At 42.5% G+C, this 22,216-nt stretch overlaps 1 protein-coding gene across 4 annotated transcripts in view; it reads left to right on the top strand.

The window, feature by feature from the left end:
* The window catches only part of DCLK2 (doublecortin like kinase 2), a 151,282-nt gene that overhangs the window by 83,306 nt on the left and 45,760 nt on the right, over positions 1 to 22,216 (top strand). For 2 of the 4 annotated variants that reach the window (XM_049770035.1, XM_049770034.1), the window contains exons 3-6: positions 8,814 to 8,916; positions 13,064 to 13,156; positions 15,082 to 15,132; positions 18,578 to 18,672. In XM_049770035.1, the coding sequence (XP_049625992.1) occupies positions 8,814 to 8,916; positions 13,064 to 13,156; positions 15,082 to 15,132; positions 18,578 to 18,672 (342 nt within the window). The remainder of the gene's footprint in view (positions 1 to 8,813; positions 8,917 to 13,063; positions 13,157 to 15,081; positions 15,133 to 18,577; positions 18,673 to 22,216) is intronic. The other 2 variants (XM_049770038.1, XM_049770037.1) reach the window with 1 other exon arrangement.

Below are 22,216 nucleotides of genomic sequence, written 5' to 3'. Positions count from 1 at the left end.
GCATCCCATATGGTCCCCCAAGCCTTTCAGGAGCAATTTCTAAGTGCAGAGCCAGGAGTAACCCCTGAGCACCGCCAGGTATGACCCCAAAATGAAAACAAACAAAAATAAAAAGATCAGTAGATAGCTTTTTAAAAATATTTTGTTGTTATTGTTGTTGTTTTAGTGTCTTGGTCATACCCTATGGTGTTCAGAAATTATTCTTGTCAGGGATCACTCCTTACAGTGCCTGGGGGCCAACCATATGTGGTGCTGGGATCAAACCAAGGTCATTTACATGCAAGGCAAGTCCCTTACCCAGTGTATTCTCTGGCCCTAATCATGCATTATTTTTCAGGTCTTGAAAATTTCCAATAAAGTAAGCTTGAAAAGTATCTCAAGAGACCTTTATTTGATCACAATCTTTAATCTCTAAAGAATACAATGGCAATTTTAATTATAAATTGCTTTGTTTTGAAACTCTTCTTCCAAATGATTGCAGTAGTAAATTTACAATTTATGTTTCCCTAATGTAGTGAAAAGATTTTAATTCTCAAGTCAGCTTACATGATCTAAGATGCAGATTTAGAAAGTCTTAGACTTTGATTGAGGGGCTGGAGCTATAGTGCAGAAGTAGGGCGTTTGTCTTGCATGCGGCTGACCCAGGATGGACCTTGGTACGATCCCGGCATTCCATATGGGTACCTGAGCCAGGAGTGATTTCTGAACGCAGAGCCAGGAATAACCCCTGAGCATCACTGGGTGTGCCCCCCACTCCCTGCAAAAAAGTTTGAGTATTTGTTGTCTAAGGTTTGTGTTGAATTACAGGATTTGGCTGGTATGTTCAATGTTATCTTGACACAGAAACTTCATTTTCATTCATTTAGAGACCAGGACTTTTGATGACAATTTATAGAGCATGAGGTGGAGCCACAGAGCGGAGGGTGTGAAACTCAAGGCTCTTCTTTTTTAATTTCAGAGAAGTTTATTGAATATGCTTGGTGCAATAACTGTGCTGGAATTATAGAAGACAAGAACCCAGTGTCGTGGGGTCACTGTGGTGAGACACAATGCAGGCAGTCACCTCAATAGTGTCTTAAGTTGGTTGAATTACCAAGTATTGAATCACAGAAACATGCATTCAACTTTTCTGAAAGCTGTCTCTTAAAAATATCAACTTTAAGAAAAGCATAACATTTTTTCCTTTGATTTAAACACTAATTACAAAGTTGTTCATGATTGAATTTCAGTCTTACAATGTACACTACCAATGAACATTTCCCACCACCAATGCCCCTGGTTTCCCTCCCTCTCTCCAGCTTCCTGCATTTAACTCCTCTCTCTATCTCTTGTTTTTTTTTTCTCTCTCCCCCGCCTTTAGTTTTCTTTTTAGACACTGTGCATTATTGTTAATGAAGGGATACCATGCATCTCACATTATCTCTGTTCAGTACCCAGTTCTTGTCCAGAGTGATCAATTCCAACTATCATTGTTAGTGGTCCCTTCTCTGCCCTAACTGCACTGCTCCACTATTTGTGGCAATTCTTCCTATCATGGACTAGTCCTCCTGATCCTCCTCTCTACTGCCCCTGGATATTATTAACACATTATTTTATTTTATATCATATAAATGAATGAAATTATTCTCTATCTTCTCCCTTTGACTCAGCATAATTCTTTCCATATCCATCCAAGTATAAGCAAAGTTCATAACTTCATTTTTCCTAACAGTTGCTTAGTATTCCATTATGCAGAGTGCCATATTTTCTTTAGCTACTCATCTGTTCTTGGGCACTTGGGTTGTTTCTAAATTTACTATTATGAATAGTAATGCAGTGAATATAGGAGTGCAGAGAGGACTTTTTTGTATTGTGTTTTTGTGTTCCTAAGGTATATCCCTAGGAATGGTATTGCTGGATCATATAGGAGCTCAATTTCTATAAACAACCTTTTCTTACAAGTGAAAATATTTAGTCTTTCTATGTCATAGTCAGAATGATCTCAACAAGACCCAACCTACTGGAGGGTTAAGAAGAACCAATGTCCAGAGTGCTGGTGGCCAGGGAATGGGGTGACCTTTGTTCTGGTATGGGGGTGTCTGACAAAGTGAAAACTCTATATGCCCTGTTCTCCTTTGAGCAATGGCTTAGTCTGCTCATAATACTTTTTGTTTGTTTGTTTGTTTGTTTGTTTTGGCCACACCCTACACAGTGCATGAGCCATAATCCTGGCTGTGCTCAGGGATCACTTCTGGCAGGGGAGGGGTTTGGGGATCATGTGGGATGCCAGGGATAGAACCCAGGTTAGCTGTGTGAAAGGCAAGTGCCCTATCTTCTGTACTATCTCTCTGGCCACTGTTCTTAATACTTCTCCAGTTTCTTTGTCAGACCCAAATTGTAGCTCCCCTCTACAGAGACCAAGGAGACATGTGTTTGTGACAGCTGGTAGGAACTAGCCGAAATTATGGTTCCCACCTAATCACCAAGACCTACTAAATCTGTTTTCTGAGGAAGGAAGAATTGGCCCACATTAATTTGGAAACTCAGATATGCTCCCATTGACAAATTCTTTCTTAGTTGGCTATTCTTCCTCCCTGACACACACACACACACACACACACACACACACACACACACACACACACACACACACACACACGTACGTTAAATCCTGCTGATTGCTTGAATTTTGCACCTTAGCAGAAAATTCCTTTGCTCTCCTTTGTATAAGCTTTATTTTTTGTAAACCACAAAACATCCTTGATTCCTGGAGAGCCTCTCTTGCACTGAAGGACTCAGAGAAGCAAACAGAAGAGGTCTTCTACACAGATGCGCATTTCCTCACTTTGAATGATTTTGAGATCTTGTGCATGCCTTTATTTATTTATTTATTTATTTATTTATTTATTTTCTGAATGAGATTTAGTGACAACAAATCTACTTCACTGTTAAATTTTAGAGAATTTTTCAGTGAATATTAAAGTCTGCTTCCAGATTCCCCCCCATCCTGCCCTCCTCACTCTCCAAACAATCTCAGATAGCAATTTCTCACTCTTCCCCCCTTCTTTAAAACTGCTCCCACTGCCTCCAGCCTGCTTTGCCCTGACTCATTCAGGACTTGCCTGCAGTATTTTCAGAGGAATTGGAAGGGGAAATGCTCTCCTGCCTCACCCCCCAGTCCCACCCACCAGCTTCAGGAAGCGCCTTCACTGTTGGGTGACCCTTGTCTCCCACACTCAGTCCCTCCCCCTGTACTATATCCTCTCCCTCTGCTTAGGTTGCTTTTTGTGTTGCGGTGGATCATTTCAGTATTATTTACTTCTATCATTCATATAGGTTATCTATACACTTATGCATTATCTTAATAGCATGGCATTAATATAATGTTCTTTCTGTGTTTGTACATCATTTACATCTCTATTGGTTGCTTGTATAACTTATCTCATGTGAACTGGCTTTCTCTCAGAACCAGTATGTAGCTCTATGAGAGAGCACAGGCCTTGTACTCTTGAGGTCCTGAGTTTGAGCCACAGCTCTAAAGAAACAGAACACAAGGGGCAGGAGAAATAGTGCAGAGAGAGGCTAAGGTGCTTGTTTTGCTGTGGCTGACCTGATCTGATCTTTGGCACCTATATGACTCCCTAAGCCCTGCCAAGAGGATCTCTGAATCTTAAGTTATGAGTATGACCTAAGTACCATGGGTGTAGCCCCAAAATAACAACAAAGTAAAAAAAAAAGTTTCTCAGCACACACTTCCGCTTTCTCTTTTGCAATCTTCTATTTCTCTGTCCCTTTGACCTTTCCTATCAAGCTACTGAGGGAGTAGTTCTTCATGCTTGGCTAATTCCTCCTAGTCCTTAGAGCCGCTGCAGTTAGGTCTTAGGAGGTAGCCCAGGAGTCAGGGATGTGTGCACTTTGCTGCTCAAAACTCTGGGTTTTGTCTCCAGGCTCACATTCTCTCCCCATCCCAAGTATTGCTATAGGTAGCCCTGATGGCCACCAACACGCCAGAGCCTGAGTAGCCCTAGGTCACTAAGAGTGGAGCCATGGGCCCCCAAGTTGCTGTGATTAGCCTCTCTATACTCCTGCTCCTCCAAAATGCCCTTCCATTGTAAAGATCTCCTATATCACCACATGGGCTAGTCTCTGCTTTTGCCCTCCTTGGCTGCTCAGTATTACTGGCCTAGTTGACTGACCTCTGCTCCTTGGAGCACTTCCTTGATTGGTCTTCAGCCTTCTGGGCATTATTGTGTTTCTTGCTCCTGGCTGCTCCTTCTCAGTCTTTCCCACTGATTTTGCTGCTTCTCTTTTAATGTGGCTGTGCCATAGGGTGTGGGCCTATCAGATTCACTGTGTATATTCAGGGGTGCACCTCATCACAATATTTACATAACAGTCTGTGTGTTGGAATTTATGTCTCCAGGCCAAATTTCTACCAATGTTATCATCTGTAGATGAGAACTTTACTCCACTTTACTGGATGTTTAACTTGTATTTCAATTAACATTCCTGATCTGAAGTCTTCTCCATCAGTAAATTTATGTGTTAGCTTGTACTGTTCCTGTCGGATTTCTTGGAATTTTGTCCTTTCAAACCAAGCCCTGAAGCTTTCAGACTCTCCTACTATACCCCAGTGCCAGTGCTGGAGAGAGCCTTAGCACCTTCCCAGTCCCTGCACACTCCATAGTCATTTGTTGCCTCTGACTCTGCTGCTCGGTCCTGGCCCTGTGAGGATCTACTCTGAACACAGTGAGAGCCTGTTTGAGTATGTTCTGGAAGTCTTTCCTCAGTGTTTCTTGTGGTTCCCACCAAGTGGAGTGAAGCCAGAATCTCAGGCATACAATCCAATGATTTGCTGTTTGTCCACCCTGAAAAATGATCCCTCACTACTCTAACCTATTTGCCATCATCAGTTGCTTTCAATAGTTTTGAACCACTATATCTTACTACTATTAATTGTCACCAAGCTGTACCACTAGACTGTCTGACTTTGTTAAAGGAAGTTTGTGCCTCCTCCCCTATACCACCCAAACCACTAATGTCTTTTCTGTCCCTGTGATCTTCGTTTTACTTTTAAGATTACACATGCTATTACAAAGCCATTCTTGTTTATACCTCTGTTAAGTGACATAGTGCATAGCATAGCCTCAGACTCTCTCCTGCTATCATGAATGGCAATTTTTCCTTCTTTTCTCATGGCTAAGTTGTGTTCTGTCCTCTAGATGACCATGTGTGGCTGACAGCTGTGCTGGTCGATCATGTTCCACACATAAGATGATGGACCCAGAGACCACACTATGTATGTGGGTGAGGATACGTTGGCATTTTTGTAGATACTGGTACCATTGTAAGGTATGTGACCGTGACAGTGAGGGTGCTATATCTCACTTTTCAAGTGACTATTTTTTGCTGCTTACCCTTTTCCCTTTACTCTTCCTCCTCCATTCTTCCACTTCCAAGGTGGCTATCTCCTCGCTTGTATTCAGGAGGATTCCTTCTAGTACACAGACAAGCTCTTGAGCACTACTGGCTTTTGCAGATTGGATTCTCCCTATGGGAACCACTTTCCTGCAATGTTGGAGCCTTGCTCCCTGGCCTCTTAATTCTTTTTTATTATCTTTATTTAAACACCGTGATTACAAATATGATTGTAATTGTATGATAATAGTCATATAAAGAACACCCCCCCCTTCACCAGTGCAAGATTCCCACCACCAATTTCCCAGATCTCCCTCCTCCCCACCTCACCCACATCTGTACTTGAGACAGGCTTTCTATTTCCCTCATTTATTGACATTGTTATGATAGTTTTCAGTGTAGTTATTTCTCTAACTGCACTCATCACTCTATGTGTTGAGCTTCATGTCATGAGTTGCACCTACATGGGAAGATGGGGGGAAATAAGGGTTGGGACTGAGGCAGTAAAAGATTAGATACGAGCTTTGTAGGGCAGTATCAAGGTCACAATACAAGTTGGATATTATGCATATATAAACTATATGCATACAATACTGTCAATAGGAGACCAAGGAGAAAAAATTTCCAGTGACTGTCCCAACATAAACCAGTGCTAGAACGACCCGCCCTCCTCCCAAAGCGCATTCCCATTACTGTAGGGAGAGTAGGGGGAAAGCCTGATGACCCCTATAGAGCCCACCTGGACCGGCGCCCAGGGAAGGCCTGGAGTCCAGAGGAAAAAGAGAGGGACGGATGGGGGCCTGCCAAGCATCCCAGCACTCCCCAGGCTAGAGAGAAGGCATGGGGCCTCCCCAAACCCCATACCTGGCACGAGCTGGCCTCCAGAATCAAAGAGGAAACCGGAAGCCAGATATCTGCCCAACCTCCTCCCCATGCACCTACCCCCTGGAGTATGGAGGGAGGGGGGAAGCCTGAGGACCCCAAAGAGTCCACCTGAACCCACTTCTGGCCATCTGACATGCACCCAGGGAAGGCCTGGAGTCAGGGGAAAAAGACAAGGATGGCTGGGGACCTGCCAAGCCTCCCAGCACTCCCCAGGCTAGGGAGAGGGCCTCCAGCATAGGGCTTCCCCAAACCCCATACCTGGCAAGAGCTGGTCTCCAGAATCAAAGAGGAAACCGGAAGCCAGATATCTGCCCAACCTCCTCCCCATGCACCTACCCCCTGGAGTATGGAGGGAGGGGGAAGCCTGAGGACCCCAAAGAGTCCACCTGAACCCACTTCTGGCCATCTGTCCTGGTACCCAGGGAAGGCCTGGAGTCAAGGGAAAAAGACAAGGACAACCGGGGGCCTGCCAAGCCTCCCAGCACTCCCCAGGCTAGGGAGAGGACCTCTGGCATTGGCCTCTTAATTCTTTGCTCAATTGCCACCTTGACTACAGTGGTGTGTTGCAACGTACCACAATGCTTGCCCTGCTGCATTCATTCTCTTTCTTTGCTTCATATTTCTCAGTAACAACTATCTTCCTTTAAACATTACATACATAATTAATTTCTGCATTAAATAAATATAATATATTATATATATGGGGAGTTTCAAGTACTGAGAATACTGGACCTGTATCAGGCAAATTGTATTGAGATGCCACAGATGCCCTGGACCACCCTTGGTGCTCTGGGGGCCTCCAGGCCCAAACTTGGCAATGCTCACGAGACTGCGAGGTAGTGGTGGAGGGGCTCAATCGGAGGTTGGCTGCATGCAAGACATGCGTTTTACTCCCAGTACTATCTCTCTCACCCTTTATTTTTTGCAAAACTTCCAAGAGATGCTCATGGAGATTGGGGACCCTCCATACAATTCTTTGCCAATTGGGCTAGGAGTGCACTCTGCGTTACTTAGTCCCAATACCATCTCACTTGCCCCAAAACTTTTGCTTGTTTATTGTACTTCTCTCCATATCTACTTCAGGAGAACAAGGATTTCTGTCTATTTACCTTTCCAATTGTTTTGGTGGAGGGGGGGCATACCTGACTGTGCTCAGGACTTATGGTTCTGCACTCGGAAATCATTCCTGGCAGGCTCGGAGAACCATATGGGATGCCAGGGGTTAAACCTGGGTCAGTTGTGTACAAGGTAAACATCATATCCACTGCATTATCTCTCTGGTTTCTTTTTCTCTTTTCTGAGATATTTGTCACACTTAGAGTAGTACCTGATACATGTTAAATCTCAGTACAACGTTTTTTTTTTTTTTATTTTTTTGTGGCTATTGGATGGAGTCATATTTTGGCAATGGTCAGGTCTTACTCCTGGCTCTGTTTTTAAGAATCACTCCTGGGGCCGGAGAGATAGCATGGAGGTAAGGCGTTTGCCTCTCATGCAAAAGGTCATCGGTTCGAATCCCGGCGTCCCATATGGTCCCCCGTGCTCGCCAGGAGCGACTTCTGAGCATGGAGCCAGGAGTAACTCCTGAGCACTGCCGGGTGAGAAACCGGCAAAAAAACAAAAAAAAAAAAAGAATCACTCCTGATGATGCCCAGGGCACTATATGTAGTTCTGGGGATTGAATCTGGGTCAGCCAGCCATGTGCTAGGAAAGCACCGTAACCCCTTTATTATCTCTCTGGTCTGCAGTATAAATTTGTTAAATGAATGGAAAGACAGGCTTAAAATTGGGTATGTTCAATGTTCCAAATACAACTTTATAAAATAGCACCAGCTAAAAGACATGTCTGTGCATCTCTGCCATATCATTATTTATTTTATAACCACTACTTTCTGCCAGTAACAGTGGCAGTTTTTATTATAACACTGAGGTTTACCAAGTTGTTCAGAAACAGTCATATGAGGCATTAACCACTCAAACACTAATCCTACTGCCACAATGACCTTCCCTTCAACAGGGTCCCCAGTCTTCCACCTAACAACATAGCAAGCAATGGCAAATACACACCTAATAGAAAATTTCTTCTTAACTAATAAAGTTTTCTTCCTGTGGCTGCTTCCCCAAATCAGAGGAAGAAAGCAAAGGTTCCTGGGGAATATAAGCCCCATTGATAGATGAAACATAAAATGATTGCTTAGGAAAAATTATGAATGTATGGGAGTAAGGATGAGGAGTAGCAGGGGTTAGCTGGGGTCAGCCATTCCTGATGATTTGGGACCTTGTGTGTCCAACCTATAGCTCACCTGGATACAGGAATCTTTGACCCATACTCTGGTGTGGTAAGGCCCAGAGAAAGTGGGCAAAAATGCTTTGTGGAGGGTGAGGGACTTTGAAAGAAATGCCCTGTGCCCATAAGCAGCTTTCATTCCAATTCAGTCCTATGAAATTGCTTGGAGAAACAGTATGTGGTTTTTGCCAGATATTTATTTCCCATAGTTCTAATTTCATGAATGTGGTTTGTTTGTTTGTAGGTGACTTGCCTCCAAGACTTTTTTGGTGATGATGACGTTTTTATTGCGTGTGGACCAGAAAAATTTCGTTATGCCCAGGATGACTTTGTTCTGGATCACAGTGGTAAGACAGTTTATTGGCCATCTGTGGAACCTGAACCAGAAGCATGGGATTTAACTGTGGGTGCATGTCAGGTAGTCTGACAGGGTGAAGAAAGATGGCATTGGATAGACACTCAATGAACTTTTACAATGAAAATAGAGAGTAATATAAAGTGTGTTTGCATACATCTTAAAGAAAAACAAGCAAGATACTAATTCAAAGACGGCCCCACTTGCTGTCTCTCATCCACTTTCCCTCTCACATAGCAATTGGATTCTATTGCCTTTTGATGCACTCCTTTGCCTCTGAAGTGATTGTCCTACCTTGTCACAGAATGGTGCAGGTTTAAATAAATACAGGAGTAGAACTGAATCTGAAGTACATATGTTGTGTATATAAACATATAAGTAAAAGGATAATAGCTATTGATTAATAGTGATTCACTCAGATTCTTTTTACCTCACTATTTTGTTTGTACTTAAAAAAAAAAAACCAGTATTATGTATTGTTTATATAATAAAAAAAAAAAACTTTTCTTAATTGCCAGGAAGCAAAATCCCAATTTCTTGAAATTAGAGTCAATATGGAAAACTTTAAAATATTTAACAATAATCTCAATTTCAAATCTTATTTATCCCATGAACATCATTTTTTATATTGAGTTACTTTAAGCCTGCTACACTAATAGAGATTATTTTATCTGATAGTAAACTCAGTCTCATCTTTAAGTGAAGCAAAATCATCCAAGTAGAACATTTCACTGAAGAGAGAGATGAAAGAGGAGAAAAGAAGTGGGCGAGACAAGGTTATTAGCCAAAGAAAGATTATTTTAGGCCAAGCCCCCTTCACTCTTAAGGAAGGCAAGGACCGTGTGCAAATTACTACTCTAGCAATAACCTGGAAATGCCAGATGTGTTGAGAGAGATTCAACCTAGAGTTCTATTAGGATTGAGTTTTAGTTAATTCTCTCAGGAGAGGTATCTACGATCAAGGTATCTCTTGCTGTATGCAAGGCATTGCTCTATCCCCTATCCAGTGATGGCTAACCTTTTTGAGCCTGAGTGCCCAAACTGCCGCACAATGCCTGGTCCTCCCAATGGCTAGTCTGGCCCTGTTGAGGTGAGCTGCAAAGCAGATACCGGCACACTCGCCTCCTGCCCCAACGCATATCTTAATTGCGGACCCTCCCGCGTGGCAGCTGCAAGGCCTTCGTGTGCCACCACTGGCACACGTACCATAGGTTTGCCATAGGCCCTATACTATATGGCCCTAAAAGAGATTATTTTTAAAGTCATTTACTTAGTGTTATCATCTTGATGAAGTCTCAGCTCTGTCCTTGCTAGCTCCTGAAAATGTCTTATATGAAGGATTCAGGAAGAGGCAGACCAGAATGAGGACAGGGTCAGGACCATGGGCACTTTGGTGGTAGTGAGGGCACAGTAATTTTGTACGTCAAAACCAAAAACAGTAGCAAAATTATAACTCTATTACCTAAAGAACAACAAAGATTCAAACAACTGATACATTGGTTTAAATTAAACTAGTCTTAGCCAAGGAGCAAAATCCTCCATTTGGAGCTGACTTGGGGCTGGCTTGAATTCTTACAGCTAAATAGTGGGTTCGTAATTCTAGTTATGCCTTCTCCAGCTCAACACGGCCACCTCACTTATGAAAGAGTGTCTCACTTCCTTTGCTCTTTGAATACTTCTTGACATATTACTGATGCTAGGTGTGTGTGTGTGTGTGTGTGTGTGTGTGTGTGTGTGTGTGTGTGTGTGTGTGTGTCTCCTGGTAACCTCTGTGAAATGGGGGTGGGGAGAGGCAGCACCCCTGAGAAGGGAATCTGTCTCTTTCTCTCTTCTCCATCTAGCTCTGCCACCCTGGGAACAACAGGGAAGAGCTAGGACTAAGAGTCACTATGAACTTGCTCTGTTCAGGAAAGGAACATCAGTTCTGAACCTCACCCAGGCCTTTCAGGTCCCTCACCTTTCCTCTCTCTCAAAAAAGAATTTCAGGAGGACATGAACAGTGAAGTGAAAACAGGTTTGATTTGGAAGTTCTAAGAAGAGTGGGAAGAGAGAGAAGCACACTCAAGGACAAACATGGACTTCTCCAGAGTAGAGCGATTCCAACACACATCTCAGTGTTCACATCTCAAGAGGGGAAATGTGGTTCTCAGGCATCTTGTGCAGGGTCTGGCAACACCCAGGCCTGCTCTGCTTTGTTCTAAATTGGCTTTTATAAGGTTTTCCTCCACCTGCCCCTTTGGGGCTTTCTATCTAGATAAAAGTCTGTTGCTAGGGTAGTTACCAAGGGGAAGAATTGGGCCAGTTGTTGATAATCTTTGACTTTCCTTTCTCGACCTTTGTGCTTGTTGGGGCTTCTCTCAGAGGGGGTCCAACCTTCTCAGGGTCATGCTGGAATCAGCTAAAGCAGTGCTTCTCAATTATTTTCTGTCTTGTCCCCCTAGGAAGAAGAAAACATTTTTCGCGCCCCCCCCCCCCCGGCGCGACTGTAAATAGTATCTTTATTTAAAATAACTTTAACCTTAAAACAAAAATATATAAAATAATTTGAGCTGATTTTTTAATCAGAGGTGATGTCTGGATTGATGGCTACAATGAGCACGTTTTGCTTTGCAATTCATAGCTTTTCGAAGTGGGGTTTGAAGCAGGACACAGCAACTATCAGCTCCAGAGACATACAGAGACATAAACATGGGGCTTAGCTTAGCCAAGGTCAAACACGCCCCTTTTTACGGAGCCTCACGCCACCCCCCCTCCCCCAGGAGCGTGCCTCACTATTTGAGAAGCACTGAGCTAAAGGAACTAAGTCTTAGTTCCATATGGGATTCGAACCGTCCACCTTCCTGGATTGGCTGCTTGCAAGGCAAACACTGTTGTGCTAACTCTCGGGCTTCTATTAGTCTTGGTTTTATTACTCCCAGGAACTCGTTGTCTTGAGGGAGGTGGGGGACTTTCCCTATCTGCTGCCTGCTTCATTCCCAATGAATTAAACTGGCCTTGTTACTGCCTCTGAGCAAGGTTTTGATTAGAGTCTTTCAAATGCAAAACAGGCTCCTGGTGTGTATTTCCCTGATTTGTGTACTTCACATGTTAATGCATTGCCCTGGAGTATAGATTAAAACCTACTCACATTTTAATCTTTCTGCATAAATTGAAGTATTTTAATGTAAATTAGGGACAATATGTTGCCTAATTTAATCCTTCTAAAAAGCCCAGAAAGCAGATTTTATTCTTAACCCAATTTCATAGTGGGGGAGTGGGGGAGATTTTAAAATCTAACCAGGGTCTTGCAGTTGGCAAAGTCAAATCCATGATTCATCTAAAGGTTGCTGGACTCTCCAACTCATCTTTTTAATTATTCAAAGTAGAAGTGCTCATGGTAGTTGTAATGAAGTCTGGTACTTGACACACGCTTTTATTTGGAGATCATTGAAATGATTCAAGCTCTCATTTAAAGTCAGTGTCCTAGCCTGACACTCTATACTCTGGGAAGTCATGGGTTCTTATTAGGGGCTTGTGGCCATCCAAAGTAAATTGGACAAAGAGCAGGAGGGAATTGATAAGCTTTGTGGCTTTTTTGAAGCCAGAGCAATAACGCAGCGGTAGGGCGTTCACCTTGCATGCGGCCGATATAGATGGACTTGGTTCTATCCCCTGGTGTCCCATAAGTTCCTCTGGGCCTGGAGCGATTTCTGAGAGCATAGCCAGAAGTAATCCCTGAGCGTCACAGTGTGTGGCCCAAAAGCAGAAGAAAAAAAAAAAACTAAGAAAAAAAGTGTGTCTTTTTGTTACTGTCTCCTGCTTTCTTCAAAACCTCACGTATCTAGGAAAACTTCTGAGTTTGATGGAAAAGGCTGCCTGACTGTCAGTTCAGTGAGAGAGTCAAGAGAACTTTATTGGCAGCAAGCTGGTGAGGCTGGTGGCCTCAGAGTTTCAAGGCATCTTGCTTGACCTCTGGCTGTGAGGAGGGGCCTTTCTAGGGAGACAATTCGGTCGAAGACAACTCCGAGGCACACTGAGTGAGGGTTTGCAGAGCAATTGTGAAGTCACTCCAGCCCTGTCGGCTTAGGTGCAGAGATGGATCATTGTCTAATCTTCCATCTTGCCCTGTGTCATATTTATTGCACTTTTCTTTTTTCTAGAATGCCGAGTCTTGAAGTCATCTTATTCTCGCTCTCCTGCTGCTAGATCCAAAAGTCCTGGAACATCTCGACGCAGCAAATCACCTGCTTCAGGTACTTTTCCCTTGGACTACCTGATGATAAATGAATGATGATTGGCCTTACCTGGGTTTGATTTTTGAAGCCAAAATTTTCAGCACATTTTTTTAAAGTTGTATTAAGACTTCTAAAGAAACACCTTTGATTTGTTCTGACATTTTCTCCAGCATTTTATTACTTTCTGTAGATTCTTCTCTTGGTATTTCAATAGGTATATTTTACATTTTGAATTTTGTGTTATATGACATTATGTTACAGGGAATTTTCTTCTTTTATATACACATATATAACATAGAACATATATGTACATAGAACACACAGTGTGATACCTCACAGCAATAGATTTACCTGACACGTTCCATAAGCTTTTCCTTCATCCAGCAATTTAATAGTAGCAAGAAAATAGTTGGAAAGTAGTATTTAAATTTTTTTTTTTTTTGGTTTTTGGGTCACACCTGGCAGTGCTCAGGGGTTATTCCTGGCTCCAGGCTCAGAAATTGCTCCTGGCAGGCACAGGGGACCATATGGGGCGCCGGGATTCGAACCGATGACCTCCTGCATGAAAGGCAAACGCCTTACCTCCATGCTATCTCTCCGGCCCCAGTAGTATTTAAATTTAAGAGCCACATTTAGACCTGTGTTTAGGTTTTTTTGGTGGTCTTTTTGGTTTGTTTGTTTTTGTCTTTTGCTTTTGGGGGGTATTTTTTGAGAAGGCAGTCTAATAAATATACAGATTTTTTTTTTAAAATAACATTAACCACTTTGGGTATTTCAGAAAATTAAAAATATTTCTCAGCATATATATATATATATATATATATATATATATATATTAACATTCAGAATTTGTTTGGGATTTTTTTTTATTTTTATTGAGACTAATGTGAATTACAAGTCTTTCACAATTATATTTAAGGTACAGAGTGACAGTGAATTAGGGCCATTCCCACCTACAGTATTGTCCTTTCTCCACTCCTGTTTCCTTGTTTTGATTTTTAGTATCACAAACACATGTTGAGTACTTGTAGCTTGCAAAGGACTAGGCACACCCATGAGGGTAGGTAGATTTAATGACAGAAAAAGTATCAAATCATAAGTATCAGAGAGACCACCGCACCATTTGGAAATCACACTGTGATTTTTATATACCATAAATATCTTTTTATACTCACTTTAGAAGCTTTGTTTGGTGTGATCCTACATAGTGTTGTTGTGATTTTCCTCCCATTAAGGACACTTTAATAGGAAACCACCATGTTGCTGATGGGAAATCTGGAACACGTGATAGAAGTTATAAGTGAGAGTCAATCTTCATTTTTACACTTTTTTTAATTGACTCACCATGAATCACCGAGTTATCATGATTGTGTTTCAGACACACATTGTTCCAACACCAGTTCCTTCACCAGTGTCCACTTTCCACCACCAGTGTCCCTGGTTTACCTCCCACCCAATCATCTGCCTTTCCCCCTTTAGGCGCTGTGGTGTACAACAATGTCGTCAATTGGGTATCTGCATGTCACTCTGCCGCCTTTCAGCACCAGCCCTGTCCAGAGTGATTCCTTTCCTCTCTCACTATCCTACTTACTTGTTCCTTCCCTGACCTTCACCTCTTACAATGCTTCCTACCAAGGACCAGTTCTCCTGCTCTTTGTTTCTGTTGCCTTTGGGCATTAGTTATTCCCAAGCAATATTTCTTTATGTCCTGCATATGAGTGAGATCGGTCTATGTCAATCTGTTCCTCTACCCAGGGAGAGTCAAACTTTTTTTTTTATATAAAAAATTGAATCTGGGGGTCCTTTTCCTGTCACTGTGTACCCCTCAGCATCTGGCTTGCTTTCTGCAGGCAGGATAGCATCCCCCCTTTGGTACCCTATAGACCTGCTGAATAACCCTCTCTCTACTGTCTCCCCTCCTCCGTGTGTTCTGAACGGTACAGTAAAGAGGGGCGGCCACTACTCCAGTGTCTGCTCCACCAGCAAATCCCCAGGTGAGCCACGCTCCCTCTGGCTTTGTCGTTCTGCTGGTTTGTTGTTTTTGTCTCTTGCCACATTTTGTTTCCTTTTGCTCCATCTCCATGATGCCCCTTTCTGGCTCGTCCCATTTGCATCTGTGCAGTGTGAAATGCTGCAGCTCAGCACCTGTAAGGCTCCAGTGGGGAATGGGGTATCGTTGCCAGTGTGTGTCTGGATCTTCGCAGTCCCTGGGGACTCAGGAGGTACATCACCTCTAGGGGCCCGTCTTCCAGTTAACTTGGGAAGATTTGGAAGCATTTTGGGAAAATGTTCTCTTATTGAGCAAGGAAGTAGTTGCAGTGAAAACCGCCAAAGAAGCAATGATAGGAGCTTTTGTTCTCAGTTTCCTCTTCTTGCTGGTACAGGCTCAACACTGTCTAAACATAATGACAATGTGAGGAATTTCACTGGAAGCATATCTGCTCTTTCACTTCTTTCCAATCAGAACAGGCTTCCTGGCAATTGTCCTAAATCCTGGGAAAACTCACAATCTGAAATGTATAATCGATACACAAACTGAATTTAGCACAAGATAGATGCTAAGATTGCCATGTGTGGTTCTTAACTTCTGTATGATCCATACATTATCAAATAAGAACGGGCATAGAACTTTAAGTTCAGGTAGTAGGAAGAATTCAGTTTTGTCACTCCATGTCTAAAGAAGAAAACCAATACATTGAACTAAATCAGGTTTTTATCTTTAAGGATCCTTAGAATCTGCACTTAATTGGTGAACCTTTTAAAACAGTGAATCTGATACCAAAGAGATAGCACAGGAGCTAAGCACTTGTCTTGCACACAACTGGTCTGGGTTTCATCCCCAGTCTTCCATATAGTGTTCTGAGCTCCACCAGGAATACTTCCTGAGTGCAGAGCCTGGTGTGGCCCCAAAACCACACACACACACACACACACACACACACACACACACACACACACACACACACACAATTTAACTTAATTTAAAAATAAAACAGAAACTGTTAAAAATAAAAATGTTATAGCAATAAATAAAAATATCCCTTAGCCTCCCTTGCTATGCCATCCAACAGTTTGCCTGTTATATGTGTAAATCTCCTTAACTTGGATTTGAATGCTTAGAAATTAATTCAAGAAATATCTCAGAATTTTTGTATTTCCATTTTAAAACTGTGCCTGAATTTGGATTTGGGTAATCCCTGGAACCATCTGGTCCTCCAGAGATGCTGGTGGGATGCTGTTTTCCCCCTTCCCCAAAAGAAAGAAAATTTAAATAACTGCTATTTCTATTTGGTTTTGAAGTAGGAAAATTAAATTTAAGTAATTATTTTTGGAAATCCAAAATTTTTCATTACTGAATTTTTAAAATGAGCACTAGAATGAATAGAGTAAACATGAATTCTTAAGCCCAGCCCCTATTTCCAGGTGATACATCTCATCATTGGTCCTCATTGGCCTAGCACTTTTTCCCCGAAGGACTGATGCCCACATATTCAGTAACATCATAAGGAACTTTAAGTTTACGATGGCCACTGCTTAATACTTTTCTTGTATCATTTAAACAAATAGCTGTTGGGCTTGTGACTCCACAGCAAAGCCCGCGCTTGCATGCATGTGACCCGGATTTGATTCCTGGCACCACCGGGGGAAGAAAAAAAAAACCTGTGAGCAGATAAAAGAGCTTCCTCATTTTCTTCATTGCAACACCAAAATCAGCAAACACAGTGGGCCATTTCTATGAAGATGAACTACAGTTTTATCTGTTATTTGGGCCAAGGTATTAAATATTAAGGATAATAGGTATTATTAGTACTCCTTATAAGAGTAAAAAAAAAATAAAATAGGAGCTGGAAAAATACAGCATATAGAACACTTGCCTTGCAGACAGTTTGCCTGAGTTGATCTCTGGCATCCCATATGTTCCCCTTAGCACTGTCAATTTCTGAGTACAGAGCCAGGAGTAACCCCTGAGCATTGCTGAGTGTGACTCAAAAACAAAACAAAAAGAGACATAAATATTACATATTAATTGGTAGTTTTGTGAAATGAAGGCAGTAGTTTCAGGTATCCAAGTAATACAGTTATGAGCAGCCTTGAGTCCTGTTGAAATAATCATCAGTTTGAGAGTTAACTGTAGACACACACTTTTTCTGATGGCGGTGGGTTCCGCACTCTTCTAGCATAGACACTTGCTATATAAGAAGACTTCTATGGAACTATGCTATTGAGCTTCATCCTGAGAGGTCTGTGGAAGGTTGGAGGGTTGTGTAAAAGCCACCAAGATACAGGGTTGCAGGTTACACGGAACGTAATCTAAGAACAAAAAATGAAGAGAATTAGGGCTAGAAGGAGAACTCAGAGAACTAAGCATGGCTTTGCTTACTGCTTCTCTCCCCAGCACCACTGGATCCCTTAGCATTCCCGGGAATGACCTTGAGCACTGAACCAAGTGTGAACTCTTAGCAGGAAGGAGAGAGAGAGAGAAAGAGAGAGAGAGAGAGAGAGAGAGAGAGAGAGAGAGAGAGAGAGAGAGAGAGAAGAAATAACTAAATGAGGGGCCAGAGAGATATCACAGTAATAGGGCATTTGCCTTGCATGCAGACGGGCCCTGGTTTAATCCCTGGCATCCCATATGGTCCCCCGAGCCTGCCAGGAGCAATTTTTGAGCACAAAGATAGGCATAATGCCTGAGCACCACCTGGTGTGGCCCAAAAATGAAACAAAACAACAACAAAGAAATAAATGAGAAGAAAGTTGAATATCTTTATGGGCCACACCCTGCTATGCTCAGGGGTTACTCCTGGTTCTGCATTTAGGTATCACTCTTGACTGGCTCAGGGATACTCGGGATCAGGCCCAGCTTGACTAAGTATAAGGCAATGCCTTTGTACCATCTCTGTACTATCTCTTAGCCCCTAACCAATCTTTAATGCGCTTCAAATGAATAATATTCTGAAATGATCAGTATTTTTCGCTTTTTATTAAAGAACATACTTTGGAAAACTAGCTCATTGGGTTTTGTTAATATTGGTTTGGGACATTCATAAGAAGATGCTATTAAGGTTGGTGTATCATCAGATTGCGATGATGGGAAGCTCTGAAATGGTCTTCAGTGGTGAGTTCTTATAGCCCTTCATTTCTTTTGCTGGCAGGCAGGATGTGCGTATGTTCACGTTTCTAATTCCATAATGTTTTCATATATTTATGTCACCATGAAAGGCTACTATTAAAAGTAATTTCCGTGCTACACCTCTGTTGTCTGATACTTTGCAACACAGTATGGAGTATTATTTTTGCTTTTTTGCCAATTTCCCATCTGCTTTGAGCCCTAACGAGTGGCGCTTCATTGGAGCTGTTTTGCATGTGCTGCGCGTTTTCACAAGTTTGCTTGTACTGGGTGTGTTTTCACAATCTCTGTTTTCCTTGTTGTCTCATGGGCAGTGAATGGAACTCCCAGCAGTCAACTTTCTACTCCTAAATCCACCAAATCCTCCAGTTCCTCTCCAACTAGCCCAGGAAGTTTCCGTGGATTAAAGGTATGAAACAGTCTGCGTAGCATGTCTCTGAAATGTTGCTAGCTTGTGTTGCATGCTGGTTTCAGTTATGTGATTGCACTTTGACAATTCTGTGCTTTTTGTAAGTGGAAGATTTGTGAGAGTCCTGCAGCAAGCACTATGACCCCACAGCTCAGAGGGTGAGCAGTGTTTTGGTGATTAGTGGGGTGTTTTTGTTTGTTTGTTTGTTTTTGTTTTCTTTTAATGCAGTACTAGCTAAAGAAGCCAAGTTCTCACACATCATGCATATCTTCTACAGTGAGTTACATCTCCAACCTAGCAAGTTGTTTATACATTGTGATAAGTTTTCCTTTGTACTGATGTTTATTCTATTATATATTAAATGTGATTACCTATAACCTATTAAACTTAAAGCATCCAAAAATTCTATCTGCGAACTCCTTTGGCTTTTGTTTTTTGGGCTACACCCAGCAGTTTTTAAGGCTTACTCCTGGCTCTGTGTTCGGTGATCACTCCTGGCAAGGCTTGGGCTCCTTATGGGGTTCTGGGAATCAAATCAAATCTAGGTTAGTCATGTGCAAGGCAAGCCCTTATCCCCTATATTATTACTCCCTCTCCTTTTGTGTGTATGAAAGAAATCAAGTAAAATGAAACTCAAGATAGTTTTTTATTGAAACTTATCTGAAGATGTGAGAGGAGAGAAAGGGAAAATGTGTGTATTTTAAGAGAGGATATAGACTTCTCCAGTGTGAAAAATAAGCCAACAAAAAAAAACAGAGACAAGCAAGATAAGTCTTCAAAGGAGAGCACAGGATTGAAGAACAAGCTCCAGAAAAGTATTTTTAAACTAAAAAAAGATATATGGGTCTTTTGTTTGTTTTTTGGTAGTGCTTAGAGGTCACTCATGGCTCTGCATTCAAGAATCACTTCTGAGGGCTGGAGCAGTGGCACAAGCGATAGGGCATTTGCCTTGCATGCACTAACCTAAGATGGACCATGGTTTGATCCTCTGGCATCCCATATGGTCCCTCAAGCCAGGAGCAATTTCTGAACATATAGCCAGGAATAACTCCTGAGTGTCACCGGGTGTGGCCCAAAAAAGCAAAAAAAAAAAAAAAAGTCACTTCTGGAAGTGCTCGGGGAACTATATGGGATGCCAAGAATTAAACCTGGGTTGGCTATGTGCAAGGCAAACACCGTACCTGCTGTACTAATGCCCTAATCCCAAAATATATATGGATTTTAAGACACAATTTTATTGCACATTTGGTAGGCTAAAGTATAGTGCATATATAAATTTTATAATGCATTGGGAAACCAAAAAATAGTGTTTTAGGGGTGGGAGCAATAGAACAGCAGGTAGGCATTTATTTGCCTTGCATACAGCTGATCCATTTGGTCCCTGGCAAATTGTCCCTTGAGTCTATCTGGTGTGATTCTCAAGTGTTGAGTCAACAGCCCTGAGTACTGCAGGGTATGGCCAAAAACAAACAAAAAAATTTGTTTGTGTGATTAGATGTAGCTTTAATGTTGTGTTCTGGACCTGGGTCTGCAATATTTTCAAGGTATGCCTGATGTTTATCACTTTAATTTGTTCCTGGACTTGGGTGCAGTAATAGATCAAAAAGAAAAACTTTAGCATATGGGCCAACTCAATTCTTTGGAACTGGGATGGCTCCCTTTCCTTAAATGGAAATAATAGGTTCCTGCTATGGTTGAACAGAATATAGGATAGGTGCCATTGATAGTAGTTTTCCTATTATTTTCAAAATCATTAACCCCTGTCCTATCTCTCTAGCCCCATCTACTACGTTTATCTTTACTGTTATAGCAACTGCAGCATTGGGCCATAGAAAGTGACTGACGATGAGTTTATAAATAAACAAAAAGGGGTAGTTTTTTCATAACCAGCTCCCCTCCTCTGCCACCACATCCAAGTCTGTCTGTCTATCTGTCTCTCCCTCCCTCCCTCCCTCCCTCCCTCCCTCCCTCCCTCCCTCCCTCCTTCTCCCTCTCCCTCTGTCCCTCTCCCTCTGAGGGTGTGTGTGTGGGGGGGTGGTGGTGTTAAAGACTGTATGAGGATATTTGATTCTAAATTACCTATTACCTCTGAAATACCAGGATTGGGGGCCAGAAAGCTATTTAGCAGGTATGGTACTTTCATTGCTGGCCATTGATTCAGGTTCTGTCTCTGATATCCCATATAATCTGCCAAGCCCTGCCAAGTTGATCCCTGAGTGCAGAACCAGGAGTTATCCCTGAGCACCATTAGATGCGGCCCCAAACCATATAAATAAATAAGATGCTAGGATTATAGTTCCTTAACTTGTGAAAACAAAACCCCAAAGCTTGTCTAGGAGGCTGGGGGGTCTTTTTCTTTTCTCGCTTTGAAGTCTAAAGAGGGGGGGATGGGGAAGTGGTTATGAGCAGGGAGGTGGGCAGAGGGTCTTCCTGAGTATGAAGCTTCAAGTATGAGCCGTGGTGGCCCTGATGTGTGGGACCCTTGGTGCCACCTCACTGTGTGAGTTCCAGGGCACTGGCAGGTATGTGAAGGAGTCAGGGAGCCTCACATCCAAACAAGTGTGACCTAGGGGTGGCATGGGCAAGTGTCACCTCAATAATACAGAAGGGTGAGGCAGCCCAGATTATGTCTAATAGAGTAGGTGAATTTTACAGTAAATATTTGTGTCTTTTGTTTGTTTGTTTTGGGCCACACCTGATACACAGGGCTTACTCCTGGCTTTGCACTCAGGGTTCACTCTTGGCAATCTTCAGGGAACCAAATGGGATGCTGGGAATTGAACCTGGGTCAGCTGTGTGCTAGGCAAGTGCCCTCCCTGATGTATTATCACTCCAGTTCCAGTAACTGTGTTTCTAAAGGAGTCTCTGCCCCACCACCAGCTTTTAGGGGCTCAAACTAAAGAAAAGTCTCTACTGGCTGGTTATGCCCTGGAGCTGGGATTTGTGCAAATTTCTTCTTGAGTGGGGAGCAGTACACTCATCTCATTTCATTCTTCTTGGGATGAAATTCTGCCTTTGACATAGTCAAATCTCTTGTTCATTAATGTCATCTGTAGAGTTTCCCTACTCTTTCTGTCTGTCTGTCTGTCTGTCTCTGTCTCTGTCTCTTTCTCTCACCTCTTGCTTCTTCCTGTCTTTTCTCTCTCCAGGCCAGATTCTCTCTCTCTCTCTCTCTCTCTCTCTCTTTCTCTTTCTCCTATCCTCTCTTTCTCTCCTTTCTCTCCTCTCTCCTCTCTCTCTTCTCTCTCTCTTCTCTCTCTCTCTCTCTCTCTCTCTCTCTCTCTCTCTCTCTCTCTCTCTCTCTCTCTCTCTCTCTCTCTCTCTCTCTCTCTCTCTCTCTCTCTCTCTCTCTCTCTCTCTCTCTCTCTCTCTCTCTCTCTCTCTCTCTCTCTCTCTCTCTCTCTCTCTCTCTCTCTCTCTCTCTCCTCTCTCCCCCCCCCACAAGGGAGAATCACAGAATCACCATGTGCAAGCACTCTGCTTTCCTCTGCCCTTTGTCTAAAATCTCTTATTAAGATCACTTAAGGGGGAGTGTCTGGCAGTG

Source organism: Suncus etruscus, chromosome 3 (assembly GCF_024139225.1).
Source record: "Suncus etruscus isolate mSunEtr1 chromosome 3, mSunEtr1.pri.cur, whole genome shotgun sequence".
NCBI classification, from domain to species: domain Eukaryota; kingdom Metazoa; phylum Chordata; class Mammalia; order Eulipotyphla; family Soricidae; genus Suncus; species Suncus etruscus.
The sequence above is the reverse complement of the archived record's forward strand: the minus strand, read 5'-3'. Positions and strand labels throughout refer to the sequence as shown.